The 17231-nt window shown below is 34.5% G+C and overlaps 1 protein-coding gene across 1 annotated transcript; it reads left to right on the top strand.

Annotated features, from left to right (window-relative positions):
- Window positions 1-14951: 14951 nt before the first annotated feature.
- Window positions 14952-15938, top strand: LOC131425905 (malignant T-cell-amplified sequence 1 homolog). The gene is made up of 4 exons (XM_058588184.1): window positions 14952-15139; window positions 15198-15350; window positions 15424-15726; window positions 15787-15938. The coding sequence occupies exons 1-4, from the start codon at window positions 15129-15131 to the stop codon at window positions 15866-15868; spliced, it is 549 nt and encodes a 182-aa protein (XP_058444167.1). The 5' UTR covers window positions 14952-15128; the 3' UTR covers window positions 15869-15938.
- Window positions 15939-17231: the final 1293 nt, after the last annotated feature.

Below are 17231 nucleotides of genomic sequence, written 5' to 3'. Positions count from 1 at the left end.
TTTTTTGTTAGTGAGATCGCGTGTTTCGAGGGTGAGTCGCTTAACACAAACGGTGTTGTGTCTGCAAAAACCGGAATGATAAAATCCGTGTTTTGGTTCAGAATGGAAACGAATATGCTCAAATGTCATTTGTGAGGAATAAGTGTATGATTGGTGCCTGAGCATAACTGACATGTATGTTAATTTGCGATTGACACACAACTCCAAGCGACCACCACTTGATATAGTATTGAGTTCAATTACCTAATATTTTAATACAATACACTCAGAAAAGGAGCAATTTTTCTGCAAATTTGGTAAATGTGAAATAAAATTTCACGCAAAATTTGAGTGATTTGATTTTTGGTACACGTACAAATAAAGTATTACTCAGTAAATGAGTAGATTTTACCCAAATATCGTTTCCAGTGGAAGAACTCAAATTTGAGTAACTTTGGAGTTACTCTAAATTAGAGTTGTTCCACTTTTTCTGTAGATGAGTGAGATCTCACTCATTTTTGAGTAACTATTTTTAAGCGTGTAAGCCATGGAACAAATTGTTTTTTCGTGCTCTTTGAAAATAATAATCCATGACATTGACAATAATATTGTCTCGTGTAGAGTGCCATCCGTAATGTTGGCAACAACTCAAAACATTCACAGAGAGGAATTGGCCTAGTTTGAAACAACCTAAGACAAGACCTGACAACTGGGGGGGCTGCTTTTGTTCCAAAAATGGACCAGTTTCTGATTGGCTGATTTTGATGTTGCTTCTCGCACAATGTGAAAAGAAAAAACTTTTGCAGGGTACGCGAGCAATGATCCCAAGTAACATTTTTAATATTATTAAATACTTGTAGCTGTCTTCAATGCTACATAATAAATCTTGCAATAAAACTTTAAACTCCACGAAAGCCTACTGAAACCCTCTATAAGAGCATGTTCCTGCAGCTTTACGATCAACATTAAATTTCTTTGGATGGAATGAATTCCGCTATGAATAAACTGTCGTTTTGATGATATTTTTCTTGACTATGTGTGTCATGTCTACTTTGAATGCAATCAGTAAGAATATATATTTTAATTACGAGTTTGACACCTTTTCCGAACGTAAAAACTTCATGCGCTTTTATTTTTATCGTGAATGTAAGGATGAAAAGAAGAATTATAACTAATCGCCTTGAAATAAATGCGGTTTTTGCGAAAGTCTCCATGATTTATAAGAATTATTTTTTTTTGATTTTTCGTCATTTTTGTATAAACTATTCTGTGGCGATAAAACTTGTGCATACGATCTGAAAATGAATCATGAAAGTCCAACATATTTCCTCGTTTTTGCATTTCGAAGTTTATTTGATGTCAATAAATGCTACGGTATAGAACATCATAATGGCGGCCATGAAATTTCCTTTAATGCAAATTACACCTAACCTAAGAAGCAATAAATCAAATAGCCTACAACTAATGTGTCATAAATATACTTTAGAACCCTCAAATTTACTCTGAGTGAAATTGTCATAGAATGAACACGCACACACAAAACTAGATTTATGAAAGAATTTAACTGACAATAATGTTTTAAAGAAAATGTTTGAAAGCAATATTAAGAGTGTTTGCATGGTTTTATTCTAGTGCAAATTGTTTTATTTTTATTTTATTTTTAGTGTAGGTAAAGGGTTTTATAGAAACTTTGAAAACTATGATATTACTAGTTAAAAGAGACACTTATTATAGTTGTCATAAAACAGGTAGTGATTGAAAAATCAATTACAAAACTCCTATAAATTATAATCAAAACCATAAGGCATTCGAATTGTTACTTGGGATGCCAAGTATAAATAAAATTAGAAAACAAGTTTATTAAAGTGTATAATTTTAGCTCGCCAATGCAAATGAAAATTTTCAGAGAATGTTTCACTTTTTTTTCAATCTCATTTGTAATAAATATTCATAGTGGCAGCACTATGTAATTAAAATCGTTTTTCTTTTTAGTGAATTAAAGTGTAACCAAAAAAAAGGCGGGTGGGTAATGTCAGAGACATAACTGGATGTCGTGAATACGAAAACAAATGACATGTTCCTTAACACTTCCGAATATCAAATAGTTGATCAATTGTATGAATTATGCAAGCATTCCTCTTTTCCACATTTTTCGCAAAAACAAAGAAGGCTTCACTTGATCTCGATTACTGTGAATTTCACACAGCGAAAAGTGCAAGAATCTAACCAAACTGTTCTACATTTGCACTAAACTGAGGATATTTTCTTTCGATTTGCGAACAACACATCCTAATAGTTCTTCAGAAAACTTTTAGAGCCATTAGAACGGCTGATTTTTTATAATGCTTTCCAACGATGCTTATTCATCCATCGAAATGACTGGCAGCTGTGACGTAATCACTCTTATCGGAAGCGAAACTAGCTTTGCAAACGGCACAAAATACATCTGCTCGCATTGGCGATAGAATCCAAACTGATTAGATTTTTGTTAGGAGCTTTCTTTTACGTGATTTCGTTTGTAGCATTTTCACTAATGGGCGGTCCTAACGGCTATAAAAATAGTCGCATACAGAATATTAATGTCGATTATTTTATTTCGCATTTGCAAATTTATTGAAAAAAAACTATCAATATGCTGTAGCGATTCATTTCCAGCATTCAGAAGGGACAAATTGCGTAATTCTCTACGATATTAAACTCGGAACATTTTTCGCAAAAAAAAGCTTCACTTGATCTCGATTACTGTGAATTTCACACAGCGAAAAGTGCACAAATCTAACCAAATTGTTCTTGATTTGCACTAAACTGAGGATAATTACCTGCGATTTGCGAAAAACAAATCCTAATAGTTCTTTAGAAAAATTTTAGAGCCATTAGAACGGCTGATTTTTTATAATGCTCTCCAACGTTGCTTTTTCATCCATCGAAATGACTGGCAGCTGTGACGTAATCGCTCTTGTCGAAAGCGAAACTAGCTGTGCAGACGACACAAAACACATCTGCTCGCAGTGGCGATAGAATCCAAACTGATTCAATTTTTGTTAAGATTTCCTTTTATTTGATTTCGTTTGTAGCTTTTCCACTAATGGGCGGTCCTAACGGCTATAAAAATAGCCGCATACAGAATTTTTATGTCGATTATTTCATTTCGGATTTGCAAAATTTTTTGAAAAAAACTATCAATATGCTGTAGGGATTAATTTCCAGCATTCAGAAGGGTCAAATTGCGGAATTCTCTACGATATTAAACTCGGAACATTTTTCTCAAAAAAAGGCTTCACTTGATCTCGATTACTGTGAATTTCACACAGCGAAAAGTGCACAAATCTAACCAAATTGTTCTTGATTTGCACTAAACTGAGGATAATTACCTGCGATTTGCGAAAAACAAATCCTAATAGTTCTTTAGAAAAATTTTAGAGCCATTAGAACGGCTGATTTTTTATAATGCTCTCCAACGTTGCTTTTTCATCCATCGAAATGACTGGCAGCTGTGACGTAATCGCTCTTGTCGAAAGCGAAACTAGCTGTGCAGACGACACAAAACACATCTGCTCGCAGTGGCGATAGAATCCAAACTGATTCAATTTTTGTTAAGATTTCCTTTTATTTGATTTCGTTTGTAGCTTTTCCACTAATGGGCGGTCCTAACGGCTATAAAAATAGCCGCATACAGAATTTTTATGTCGATTATTTCATTTCGGATTTGCAAAATTTTTTGAAAAAAACTATCAATATGCTGTAGGGATTAATTTCCAGCATTCAGAAGGGTCAAATTGCGGAATTCTCTACGATATTAAACTCGGAACATTTTTCTCAAAAAAAGGCTTCACTTGATCTCGATTACTGTGAATTTCACACAGCGAAAAGTGCACAAATCTAACCAAATTGTTCTTGATTTGCACTAAACTGAGGATAATTACCTGCGATTTGCGAAAAACAAATCCTAATAGTTCTTTAGAAAAATTTTAGAGCCATTAGAACGGCTGATTTTTTATAATGCTCTCCAACGTTGCTTTTTCATCCATCGAAATGACTGGCAGCTGTGACGTAATCGCTCTTGTCGAAAGCGAAACTAGCTGTGCAGACGACACAAAACACATCTGCTCGCAGTGGCGATAGAATCCAAACTGATTCAATTTTTGTTAAGAGATTTCCTTTTGTGTGATTTCGTTTGTAGCTTTTTCACTAATGGGCGGTCCTAACGGCTATAAAAATAGCCGCATATAGAATTTCAATGTCGATTATTTCATTTCGGATTTGCATAATTTATTGAAAGAGACTATCAATATGCTGTAGGGATTCGTTTCTAGCATTCAGAAGGACCAAATTGAGGAACTCACTACGATATTCACCACTTTTGGAAACATTTTTCTTGAACGATTTGTTGTACAGCAGCAGCTATTTTCTTCTCTTCCTCAGAACGCGTTCTGATTGGCTGGTGTTGACATGGGTCAAATGAGATAGGTTTTTCAATAGTGTACTATTGAAATACTTCAATGCTCTTGCTATACACGTTTAAGTTGAAAAATTTCGATTCTATTGGTAGTTTAAATCGATTCTATTGGATTATATAAATCCTTCCACAGATCACTGAGCTATGAGCTTTCAAAATACGAGAAAGGCAAACGCGCTATATGAATTATCCTCTTTGATACTCGTTTATACCAAACATTTCAGAAAAGTTTAATTTTGAACTATTTGAGATTATGTCACACAACTGAAAATTTTATCATAAAATTGTGATCATATTTCCGATGGCATGTAGCAAAAATTATGTTGATTCGTTAGATACAACAAGAGATATTCACGATCAAAAACTTATCACTCTCTCAGAGGGTAAATTTTGAAAAGGCACCCCATAGTAAAGTAAGTCGTATTCACGACAAAAGATTTGTTAAATTAGTGTAAACTCGAAAGTGCGTTTAGTTTTACGAGAAGAATGAACTGTTGTGTTCCACATTGTGGTCACACTAAGCATTTCTATCCAAACTTGACTTTTTCTGGTTTCTTAAAGATCCGGTAATACGTCAACAATGGATTCGATTTCGCGTTCAACATGAGATATTTCGTGTTTTGTCATCAACGCTCAATTAATTGTTTTAAGCATTAATATATAATAAAAAAATGCATCCACAAAACATTTTTCATGTTTATTTAAAATCAAAAACGTGATTAATCCACCTAGCAGTGAGATGATACCTTTTTTTATCAATCCGCATGTGTTTTTATGCATGGATATTCTTAGGTGTTTTAGTTCTCATGACATTATTTTAATTATCGTCGTTTCAAACGGCAAATTGAGATTTTAATCACTCATTACCTTGTAATTTCGAATCTGCAAATCGTATCGAATTTCAATCTTAACGTGTGACATTCGATTGAACATTCCATGAGATGTCGAAGTAAGTTCCACTTTAGAGTTTTTCGTCATTATTTATGGTACTTCCAGAGCTGGTATTCAGGAACTAGCATAACCCAAAATGATTCGAATGGCCATAAATTAATACGCCAAACAATTTACATCTTCTATATCGGTATGAATTTTGAAAATTCATCATCTGTAATTCCAGAATCGGATAAAATTCACCAATTTTGTATGGGACCTTAAGTCCTTTAATTTGAATTTTTGTTTTTGAAGTTCGATTTGGCCTTTTTGAAAAAATGATTAAACTTTGAGAAACGACACGAAACTGGATCCGGAGTTCTAAGATCGGTGTAGCCGAAATCAGATAAATTCACTTGAGGAGTGTGTAGACATCTTTGAGAAATTGTAGTGCGAATTAAAATTTGGGGGTGCATTTTTAATCCAAAAAAGAATACCGCTTAAACTGAAATAAATTTATTTGGTAATCGACTATCCAAATTTGCAAACCCGATAAACCTGATTAATTTATGTGAAATGGACATTTTTATACTAATCACCCTGTATCTCCTAAACCAGAAATCGGATCTGACTAATTTTTATAGGATTTTAAGACCTCTCATTTGAATCATAGATGATTCTTAGATTTCATTTGAATCTTAGATCGGTTCAGCCATCTACGAGAAAAATGAATTGCATTATTTTAATTTCGTTTCACATGTCATCCTGTGGTTCCGAAATCAGAAGTCGGATCCAAATTTGGAAGTATACTAGTTTTCATATGAATCTGAGTTTGTAGAAAACGGTTTAGCCATCTCCGAAAAAATTGAGTGAAATTATTTGTCACACACGCATTTGCTGATCTCGACGAACTGAGTCGTATGGTATATGGAAGTTATGTTCTTCCAGCTTTTATTGCTGTAAGTAGTTTAAATCAATATAATTATGGAATTACTTTCAACTCGAAAATGCTGATATCATCTGGTTTATAAATGCCATATTCGAACGATTATGTTGCCAAAAACGAACCGTGCTAAAATCGGTCCAAGGCAAATTGCCATGAAAAAGGATGCTGTACACAATCTTTTGGGCACTTAGAAACAATTGTATGTCACAGTATAAAAATCGTGTTTTCCGTTGCTCCCAAGCATTTCTTTGTCATACAGTGCTCAAAACTTCTACTGCTGGAATAAGGGGAAAAGTCGTTTACACAAAAATATTGATATCTCCGTTAAAAATGGACGGATTTTAACAAACTATGGCTTGTTGGATAGCTATTACCGTGCGGAATCTAAGTCTAAAACATATTCTGTTTTCAAGGTCAATTGTGACAGATACTGTCAAAAAACTGAAAATTTTGACATAAAACTCCGTATAACTCAAAAAGTAAACATCCGATCTCAAAACCATTCAATAGCGTTCTGGGTGACGGGGAGACCTTTCATTTGCGACTAGTTTGATCAAAATCGGTCCAGCCATCTCTGAGATCTCGACCTCTTAGTTGACAACACACATACAGACACACACACACACACACACACACACACACACACACACACACACACAGACATTTGCTCAGTTCGTCGAGCTGAATCGATTGGTAAATGACATTCGGCCCTCCGGGCCTCGGAAAATTTTTCGAAAGTTTGAGCGAATTCTATACCTATTTTTTATATATATAAAAAAAGGTAAAACCGAGTTTAAAAATTTAAATTTAATAAAAAATTTTCTCTTACCATACACTGAGCCAAATTTTATTTTTCACATTATATGATATTCTAATGATTTTGCACTATTAGCATTTCCAATAATAGTTACAAGATGTGTTCAACATCATGTCAAATATATGAGATAATCTTATGAAACATAAAACTCTTCTTAACGTTATTTTTACAGGATTTCCATATAACGAATGAAATTTCCAGTCTGAGTCAAATTTATTGACGCGTCTTATAACCATTACTAGATATCCGCACAACATACATTGGAACAATTTATGAAGCGCATATTATATTCACTTCGAATTTATTTAGATAGGTTCATATATACCATATGACTAGTTTTATAAAATTTATATATATGTATATATATATATATATATATATATATATATATATATATATATATATATATATATATATATATATATATATATATATATATATATATATATATATATATATATATATATATATATATATATATATATATATATATAACTTTCAATGGAGGTCATAAGAATAGTAGATAATTGCCAACTACTACTTTTCTTTGAGGATTAAAGCTTTACTAGTATTCCATTCGGTAAGGGTGCACCTCATGATTAGAGTGCCTATAACCAGAGTGACGACATCTCATCCGTAATGTTGGCAACAATTCAAAGCATTCCATTAGCTTTACATTGAATTGACAGGTCGTTTGCTCGTTTGGAACTGGTAGCTGTCATTCCAAACGAACAGCTGTCGCCACTCTGATTATAGTCACTCTACTAATGATATTTGCGAAAGAGAAGTGAGATCCCGAGACTGAAAAAAAAAATGAATCTTACTACACAGATAGAATAATGAAATGTACCGAATATATGTTTCATGGTCCGTTAACGCATATCCTTGAACGAAGTTGGATGAGCTGTCTTGTTAGCGATTTAAAATTACATTGAGATCCGGAACTACCTGAAAAATGGTCTGGAGCAGTTGATGAATATCGAGGACACAACTATTCACGACTTTCATCGGATTTCCATAAAAATAATGTGGGATATTTTTATAACTTTCATTATGATAACGTCCATTTAGATTTGACGTGCACATTAAATAAAGATTATAAGTTTCCATATAATTTCTATGAATTATTTTTTGCATATGATTCATATGACATATCTAATGAATATAAATAAGATTTTCAGTTCAGTGTAAAGTTATTAAAAATCTGTAAATATGGCTACGCTGTAGCCGATACGTTTGTATTTATTCCACAGGGCGAAAATGACGAGAAGAATAAAGTACGATTCAGACGGTCCGGCTTCTTCCATCACCGTCACCGGAACGTCAACGTCCGTCACCGTCATTCTAATTCACACGATCCGGTTTCCTATCCGTGTCCGTCATGTCATTTTCTTACACGCAGAATTAGAAGAACTTAGTTTCGCACAATTTTATTCCACTAATACAAAATCTGGGAGCTTTTGAAGCCAATCGATCTGTTGTTGTCCTATCTTATAATCGAATAAATAACTTTCAAAATTAACTAGAAAGAGGAAAAAACAAAACAATCAGTTCCACTCACCAACGTACCGTACTTTGCAAATCTACTGATAAGTTTAATTACTTATATGTGGTATATTTTGTTTAAGAGTGTGATCTTGACATCGAATACATACACGCTTAGAAAAAGTTACTCAGAGTTTGAGTACTAGTTACTCATTTTCAAATAATACATGGAAACGTCAAAAATTTAGTAGTTATCATCAATGATATTGAGTAATTCCTACTCTAAATTTGAGTTAAACGCAAGAACTCGTTTTTTTGTTACTATTCGCAAGATCAGTCTAAAAGTTATAATAACCATTTGTAGCAACAGGTTGTATTTTTTGTTAGTGAGATCGCGTATTTCGAGGGCGAGTAGCTCAACACAAACGGTGTTGTGTCTGCAAAAACCGGAATGATAAACTCCGTGTTGTGCTTTAGAATGGAAACGAGTCAAATGTCATTTATGAGGAATAAGTGTATGATTGGTGCCTGAGCATAACTGAAATGTATGTTAATTTGCGATTGACACACTACTCCAAGCGACCACCACTTGATATAGTATTGAGTTCAATTACTTAATATTTTAATACAATACACTCAGAAAAGGAGCATTTTTTTGCTAATTTGGCATATGTGAATTAAAATTTCACTCAAAATTTGAGTGTTAGTTACTCTATTTTTGGTACATGTACAAATAAAGTATTACTCAGTAAATGAGTACGATTTACCCAACTATCGTTTCCAGTGGAAGAAGTCAAATTTGAGTAACTTCGGAGTTACTCTAAATTAGAGTTGTTCCACTTTTTCTGTAGATAAGTGAGATCTTACTCATTTTTGAGTAACTATTTTTAAGCGTGCACATAACAAACGTCAGCTCAATACCGTAATCATATGAACCGTGCATGTGTGCGATAATCACAGTCCGTCAAATATTCTTTTGGAGAAATGTTGACGGAGCTTGCCGTTGACGGACGTTGACGTTCCGGATCTCTGCTGGATCGTGTGAATGCGCAAAGGGAAAACTCATTTGACTAATTTTGACGGAGGCTGACGTTCTGGTGACGTTGACGGAAGAAGCCGGATCGTCTGAATCATACATAATTCGGAAGGAAGAATAAGAAGCCAGTTGTCAGGTCTTGTCTTAGGAAACAACTAATTGTATTGTTGAAATTCAAAGTCAAATACACTGAAAATAATTTGCACGCTAGCATGATGTGCAAAGCATTTGAGCTATCACTACTTGTGGAACACATGAAACTCATGAAAACATACACTCAACTCCTACTACAACTCAACTGAATGTAAAACCTGTTGATATTTAGTGGAAATCATGTTACATTTATCTAAAATGCACATAAAAATGATAAGATATATCGTTACCTCCAGATTCTATATGTATTTCATATGAATGTCACATTGTTTTTCATATAGATTTCAATTGAAACACGGTTGACCGAATCAAGTGTTTTGCACATACATTTGCGCTGTATTCATTTCCACTTGAAAATGAAGTGTTTCACACATGTAGCTCAATTCAATAGCAAAACACATCACATCCAAAGGAAAAACACAAAGGAAACGAAGTTATACGAGTAATACGCAGAAAAAATATTGTAATTGCATCTAAATTTTGGTTTCTCGCTACGATTTATTTTATTGAAATAGTGATAAAAGAAAAACCGGTTTGATGTAGCAAATATTGCTGCTTGAAACTACCAACATGATAATTGGTTTTTCTCGGTGGATTAGTTTGTTTCAATCAATATTTGGATAAAAATTAAAAATATTTTACCTTTTAATTTCTTGACAACAATTTAACAATAAATTCAATTTGAAAATTAGTTTTTAATTAACTAACTTTGGATCAAATTGCTAATAGTAACTCTTTAAATTTACAAATATTTTGGTTAAAATAATTGAACTTGAATTTAATTATTTCAACTAACGCTTTTGTTTGTTATAATATAATATTTCTGTTTGTTTCCACGAATGGATTGATTTCTTTAAACCCGGCGAACGACAGCAACTAGGTTAAAGCCGGGTATAAATAAACGATATAAATTAAATAATGATTTCTTCCAAACTAATTTGCAAGGTAATTTTTGGTACTTCTTTTTATTTCAATTTATATTCGTTTTCTATTTCCTAAAATCAAGCTTTTGATTTATATTGCTAATTTTCAAGACATTATGTCCTTTGTGGCGAGACGATCGAATTGTTCACATTCGACAATCAAGCCCTAGTATTTCAATCAGAATCCAATGATTTGGTGCATCATCAGCCCGGCCAAGATCCCTGCATCAATTTTTTTTAAAGAAAATGTGTTATGTAATATTGTACCATTTTCATAATTATGATTAATTATCAATACGTACGCTTGAATTGTACAAAATGGAAGAACTTATACTTATAAAACGCGCACAAACTGTATCCGCGAAAAAAAAACTCTGTTTTAAATAGTATACTTAGTTGTAACATTACACAAATAAAATCATAGATTGGTGAACCATTTCTTTTCTTGAAATAAAAGTATATCAAGATTGAATCAACATAGACATTGCAGATGACATCAACTCAACTTTGGTTGACATGTAATATATAATTAGTTTTTTTCAACAAGAAATCAACCGGAACAAATATTTTGTACATATGACTAGACCAAAATTTTGATTCGAATCAAACAAAGTACATTGTTTATTTTGAAGGGGTAGCTAGTTCAAAACAATTATATTCTAGATTGAAATCTTCAAAAATCATGTATTTTCAACGAAACATCTACTTACAGTTTTATTATTTTGATTAGCTTCATTTCTCTGCATGTGTCATTTTACCAACAGCATCACAAAATAATTGCATGAAATGAACTAAGCACTCAAAATTGTGTCGACCACATAGTGGCGTACTTAGGGGGAGTGGGGGGGGGAGGTGTTTTCGAGAGGGGCACTCGCCCCGGGCGCAGCGTTTTTCGGAGGGCGGCAAACTACTCCCTGGGACCATTGTTTTTTAATCGCCCAAGTCATCAGCGTTGTTTTTATTTTACTCACTAAACCGGGGGCGACCACAGTTTAGGTTTACTTTTTTGAATTATTCCTGAACTCAGATTTGTATGTTCCTCGTTTCAAACCATTAGCAAATTTTACCTTAAATTCATTCATTCAAGTGTGCAGTTTTCACATTTCTAAAAAACTACTGCGAGAACATTTAACTCAGTTGCTCATTGAAAAAACTATATTTTGTATTGTTGAAACTAAAAGCTTCGGCATCAAAATAGAATAAATTGTATTGTACCTCATCCATCCGACTGTGAATTAATTGTTTCTGCTGTATCTTCAATGTTTCACTTTTTACCGAATGTTTGATGTTTTGGTTTATTTGGCAACTAATTGTTTCTTTCTACGTATATATAAAGAGAATTGAAAGCGTACAAAGGTGTACGCTACGCTTTACGTCTGTTACAACGTCAACTGCCAACACTGGAAAACAGAAGAAAAACCGTGCAGCGTCTTCTAACATCATTGACTGTGCAAAACTGCTGGAGAAATTACAATTTCATGCTCCACTGAGACGAACCCGTCGTATTGAACTTTTTTCGATATACAACTCACCGCACTCAATATGGACAAAACAACCCATTGGAAGGTATATTGGAGAAGCCAAGTGAAAGAAAAACTAACAGAAAAGATGAATTTTTTTGAAAAAGATACGCTGACGATGTCCAGCCAGCGACTGGCACCATTAAAGAAGGTGACAAGCGATTATAAATACACTCTCCTACTCAATGCTTGATCGGAGAAATAGGTATAAAGCGAGAGGACTAGTGTTTGATGGACAGAGAAGATGTTTGGATATAAGGTATCGGTTGGGTGACGGCCAGGATGTAGACCATGTTCGATGTACGTTGCTACTATGTCTGTGAGTTTTAGTGTGGCTAAAGCAAGATCAGAGTGGCGAAATGGTAGCGCGTATGCACGGAATGCATAAGAACGCAGGTTCGAGTCCTGTCTCTGAGCGTATCTTTTTCCAAAAAATTCATCTTTTCTGTTAGTTTTTCTTTCACTTGGCTTCTCCAATATATATTTCCGCTCAGTCATTGCAAAAACTGAGCTTAGTCATGGCGGCTTTACGTCAAACTAAAATTAATAAATCGTTAAAAACCCATTGGAAGTTTGTTGCCGTTTATTTAATGTTGTTTATGACAATTTTGGTTTTAATGTGCCTATGTTACGATTGAGTTCAGCTTGAAGCATTTTTTTTCAACCTTTTGAATTCTTTGCATTGAGTGCTCTCTTTTGATATATTCTGATTTCAAGTTGCACATTTTTATCCAAACGCAATTAAAACATGAAAACACGTATAAAATTCCCAGTTATTTACAGCAACATAACGATTAGTTTGCAACCAGAAAAATAGTTAATTCAAACCGAGATATCCCAGATTCAAACAAAATATGCTTATTTCAAGCTAGAATATGATTGCTCCAAACAGAAGAAACAAACAAACAAAATGAATGATTGTGAAATTTTTGTCAAGAACTTCTAGAAGAATTTCTGGGTGATAGTGACCTAGACTGCTTTAAAATAATACTGCATTATTTAGTGCGAAACAATCACAGCTTATATAATCAATTTCTAAAATGTCATTCAACACTTCGTCTATGAGATCTCGTTACACACACACTTATGCAAGAAAATGAAAGCAGTGTTTTTATCGTGTTTCAAAATTTCATTGATTTGGAACAAATTCGTCAAGCAGTTTTGAATCTGTTTTGATCGAAAACTAGAACTAGATCTTTACTAGACTGTTTATTCGTAGATCTAAAAAACATCAGCCCATATGGAATATAAATAAATAAATTAAAAAACATAAATAAAAAGATGGACAGTAATGATGTCAATACTTTAGCAATAATTAAAAATGACATTGATAATTCGACCGTCCCACGACAAAAGGGCCTAACTGCAAATGACAGTTTCTCTTTGTTTACCTTTTCTTTTACGATTTACCGAACAGATTTTTTATTTGACGCTTTACTCTTCGCAAAACTTTCAAGATAAAACTACAAGCTTTCGATTTATATTGGAAACTTTAGAGAATTTGCAATAATGGCTTCGTAATAATCAAAAGAGAAAGTAAACAAAGAGAGGCTCTCATTTGCAGTTAGGCCCTTTTGTCGTGGGACTATCGAATTCTCGTTTAAGTGTCGCTATAGAGTGAAAATTACGCAATAATATATAAATTTTAAATAGCGTGTGAGAAGTCTAAATTCACGTCCCTTCTCGGAAACATCGGCTGTGATCAGAGATGCCAGGTTCACAGATTAATTTGAAATTTCCTCTGCAATCGTTGCGCTGCTAAAGTTGCAAGCTTTAAACTAAGTAACTCTAACTTTTCTTCAGATTCTGCTAGAAGATTTGAAAAATAATTTTTTTTTAATATTTTCCCCATGAATCGCATACTATACAAAATCATGTTAAATTGGGTATAAGAACTCGATCATTAATATTTTAGAGACTTTCCATGGCATTTGTGATTGATGTTTATGAAGAAGTTTTAAATTTGAAAATAAATCCAAATTCATTAGATATGTCAGTACCTAATCATCATCACTCCATCTCGTGGTGACCACTGCTGATTGGATACTTCAATTGAGCAATTTGACGTCTCAGTTACTCACACCGATGCAGAGTGCGCAGATCTATTCATATACGAAATTGGAATGTGTGCGAGCCGAAGTCAAAGTTTGTTGTGGGTTCAATTTTACACTGAGGAAAAACATTTTTGACTCATAATCATACACTGCGAAAAATGCATATAGAATTTCGTAAGCTATGGACTAATGAACCAAGTAGAAGACAGTACCATTACGTGGTATAGAGTTTCATGAACGATTTTATGTCTTTCTCAACTGTTCTCTTGGCATTGCAGTGTTTTTTATTGCATATATGTCTTCAATAATTGGCACGATGCGGCTCGACAAAATTCACTGGGTTATTTCGACACACTCACACTAGCATTAACCTTTCAACTGCTGAGAATAGCCATATCAACACATTCGCACGTGGATTGGACTATGCGCTGCACAAATTCTAAAAATTCAAAGTTCAAGTTCAAAGTTCGAAAACAAAGCAAAAATGTATTATCTACATTGCACTCAAACGTGAATAGACCATTCATTTATTTGAACGCGAAAACTATCCCGATCCCGACATTGTCCGCAGACTGATTTTTGTAGGGAACTTGAAGTTTATTAAAAAAAACCTGGCATCCCTGTCGGTAATATATAGTTCCGGAATGAAGTGTGATAAAACAGCGCATCGTTCCAGAACGAGTTGGAACGACTTTTCAGAAGCCGCCTTTGTTTCGAGCGAGTGAAACAAGAAACGTCATCCGCCGAGTTTGGTCCGCACGACTAAACGAAAACACACAAAAACTGTGAACAATAATAGTTCTTAGCTGTTAGGCTGTAAAACTGTAAATCCATAGTTTTTGTAATAGTTCTTAGGGTTTTAGTCTATTTTCTAGTACTATCAGTTAGAATGTTCAAAAAGTGAGTGATTTATATTGATAAAAAAGGTATGCAATTTCTACAAATTCTTGCCCTGCAGGTTCGATGAAAAGGAGAGTATCTCCAGCGTGCAGCAACTAAAGTCCTCTGTGCAGAAAGGTATCCGAAATAAGCTGCTGGAACAGTTTCCGCACATAGAGTCCCATATCGATCAGGTATTACCGAAGAAGGATCAGTTTCGCATCGTCAAATGGTGGGTTGTTTGCTTCCTGGCTACATCTTGAAATAACACATGTTTTGCAAAAAATAATATTTTTTCTCATCAGTCACGATCACATCGAAATTCTGGTCAGTAGTTCTGGCGACCAGTTGTTTTTCCGGCACCGGGAGGGCTGTTGGATGCCAACGCTGCGACTATTTCACAAGTTTCCATTTTTCCTACCGATGCAGCAGGTGGACAAGGGTGCCATCCGGTTTGTGCTCAGCGGAGCGAACATTATGTGTCCCGGGTTGACATCACCGGGGGCTTGTATGACCGAGGTCGACAAGGGAACCGTGGTGGCTATTATGGCCGAAGGTAAGGCGCACGCTCTAGCGATCGGTCAGACCACACTGTCCACGGCAGAGATGTAAGTATTTTTTGGTCTACGTGATTATTCTGGTTTTCCACTTAACGATTTGCTTTGCAGAGCCAAAATCAACAAGGGAGTGGGAGTGGAGAATTGTCACTACCTCAACGATGGTCTCTGGCAGATGAAGCCGGTCAAGTAAAGTCCGCAAACCCACTCGGAGCTGTGTTCTCTTACAAATCTATACGAAATAAATACTATGTTTAATTGAATATACGTGTGAAGTTGGTATCTGTTTCTGGATGTTGGTGCGGTTTTTATTGGTTGCTTTCGTTCCAAGGAAAAACTTCTTCAGGTATTTTACTGATTTGAAACTGGTTTTGCTTTCAACTGGCCTTTGAATTCAGTGCTTTTTCCGGGTTTCAAACCTGGTTTTCCGTTATTCGACAATTTACTGACAAATTACTGCGAATTGGATCGATTTTCACGATTATCCAGTGTTTATAAATAAATGTTTTACAATTCATAATCGTAAAAATAATTACTGTGCATCGAAAGTGGAATTTGGTGGGTTTTCTCCTGGAATGCTAGATATGAACGAGTCGATTGCTAATTCCATATATCCGAAAGACTTAAAAATATAAAATTATATATTCAGTCATATAAAACTTTCATTCCAAATTTAACCAAAAATCAGTTCGAAAACGTGCAAAATCTGAGAAGAAGAAGAAGAGATCGATTTGACAATACAGTTTGCTTTTCCTCACTCAATTCCGACTGTTTTCTGAACCAATCGGTTGTTGGTCATAAAGCTGCATTAACTCGAAATTCATACTGAATTCCACATGCAATTCTGAAAGAAAATTGCTCGCCAACTCGGATTTGATTCGGAAAAATTCCGCCTACAACCGAATGGGAGATTTCCTCCCAGACAGCTGGCTATGTCCGCTAGCCATTTTTGCCGACATTCTGTCAGAATTCCGGCAAGAGTCTGGCAACAATGCAAAAACCGTTTTCGGCAGAGAATTTCTTTTAGCGATTTTTAACGGTTCTCTTTCTGCTGAACTCCTGCCATACAAGCTTGACAGAACCGTTTTGAGTCGGTTCTACATTTTTAGCGCCTTGATTTTATTTTTTTAATAAAAGTACATATGAAGGGCCATAAGTTTTTGCACTTTTAGGTATACTTATTAAGGAAAATGTTATTGCCAAAAACATTGCTTTCTCACCACCACACATACCCATATTTCCATCTCATTTTCCTCGTCTCAATATTCGTTTTTTGTATGTACATGCGGGATTGATGAATATCAATTGAAATCGAGCAAAAACAAAAGAAGGAAGAGTGAATTAAACAAGACACGTACGGCGAGAGAATGACGCAATTTCGCCTGGGCAATTTTGACAACAGCCGGAATGCAGCCAGGCTTCTGTCGGTTGCCAGAATTTCTCACAAGCGGGGAACTTTTCTTTTTGTGCTGATTTTACCTACATTCGGAATGAAAATTTCTAAATATAAAACATATTAATCTAAAACTTTAAGTTTTAAGAATATATATAACTAC

Source organism: Malaya genurostris, chromosome 1 (assembly GCF_030247185.1).
Source record: "Malaya genurostris strain Urasoe2022 chromosome 1, Malgen_1.1, whole genome shotgun sequence".
Taxonomy (NCBI): Eukaryota; Metazoa; Arthropoda; class Insecta; order Diptera; family Culicidae; genus Malaya; species Malaya genurostris.
This window is presented reverse-complemented; position numbering and strand designations above follow the sequence as displayed.

Coding starts and splice junctions, on each gene's coding strand:
- LOC131425905 (XM_058588184.1), top strand. Junction 15,351..15,423: donor CAGTTTCGCATCGTCAAATG/GTGGGTTGTTTG, acceptor TTTTCTCATCAG/TCACGATCACATCGAAATTC. Junction 15,727..15,786: donor ACACTGTCCACGGCAGAGAT/GTAAGTATTTTT, acceptor TTTGCTTTGCAG/AGCCAAAATCAACAAGGGAG.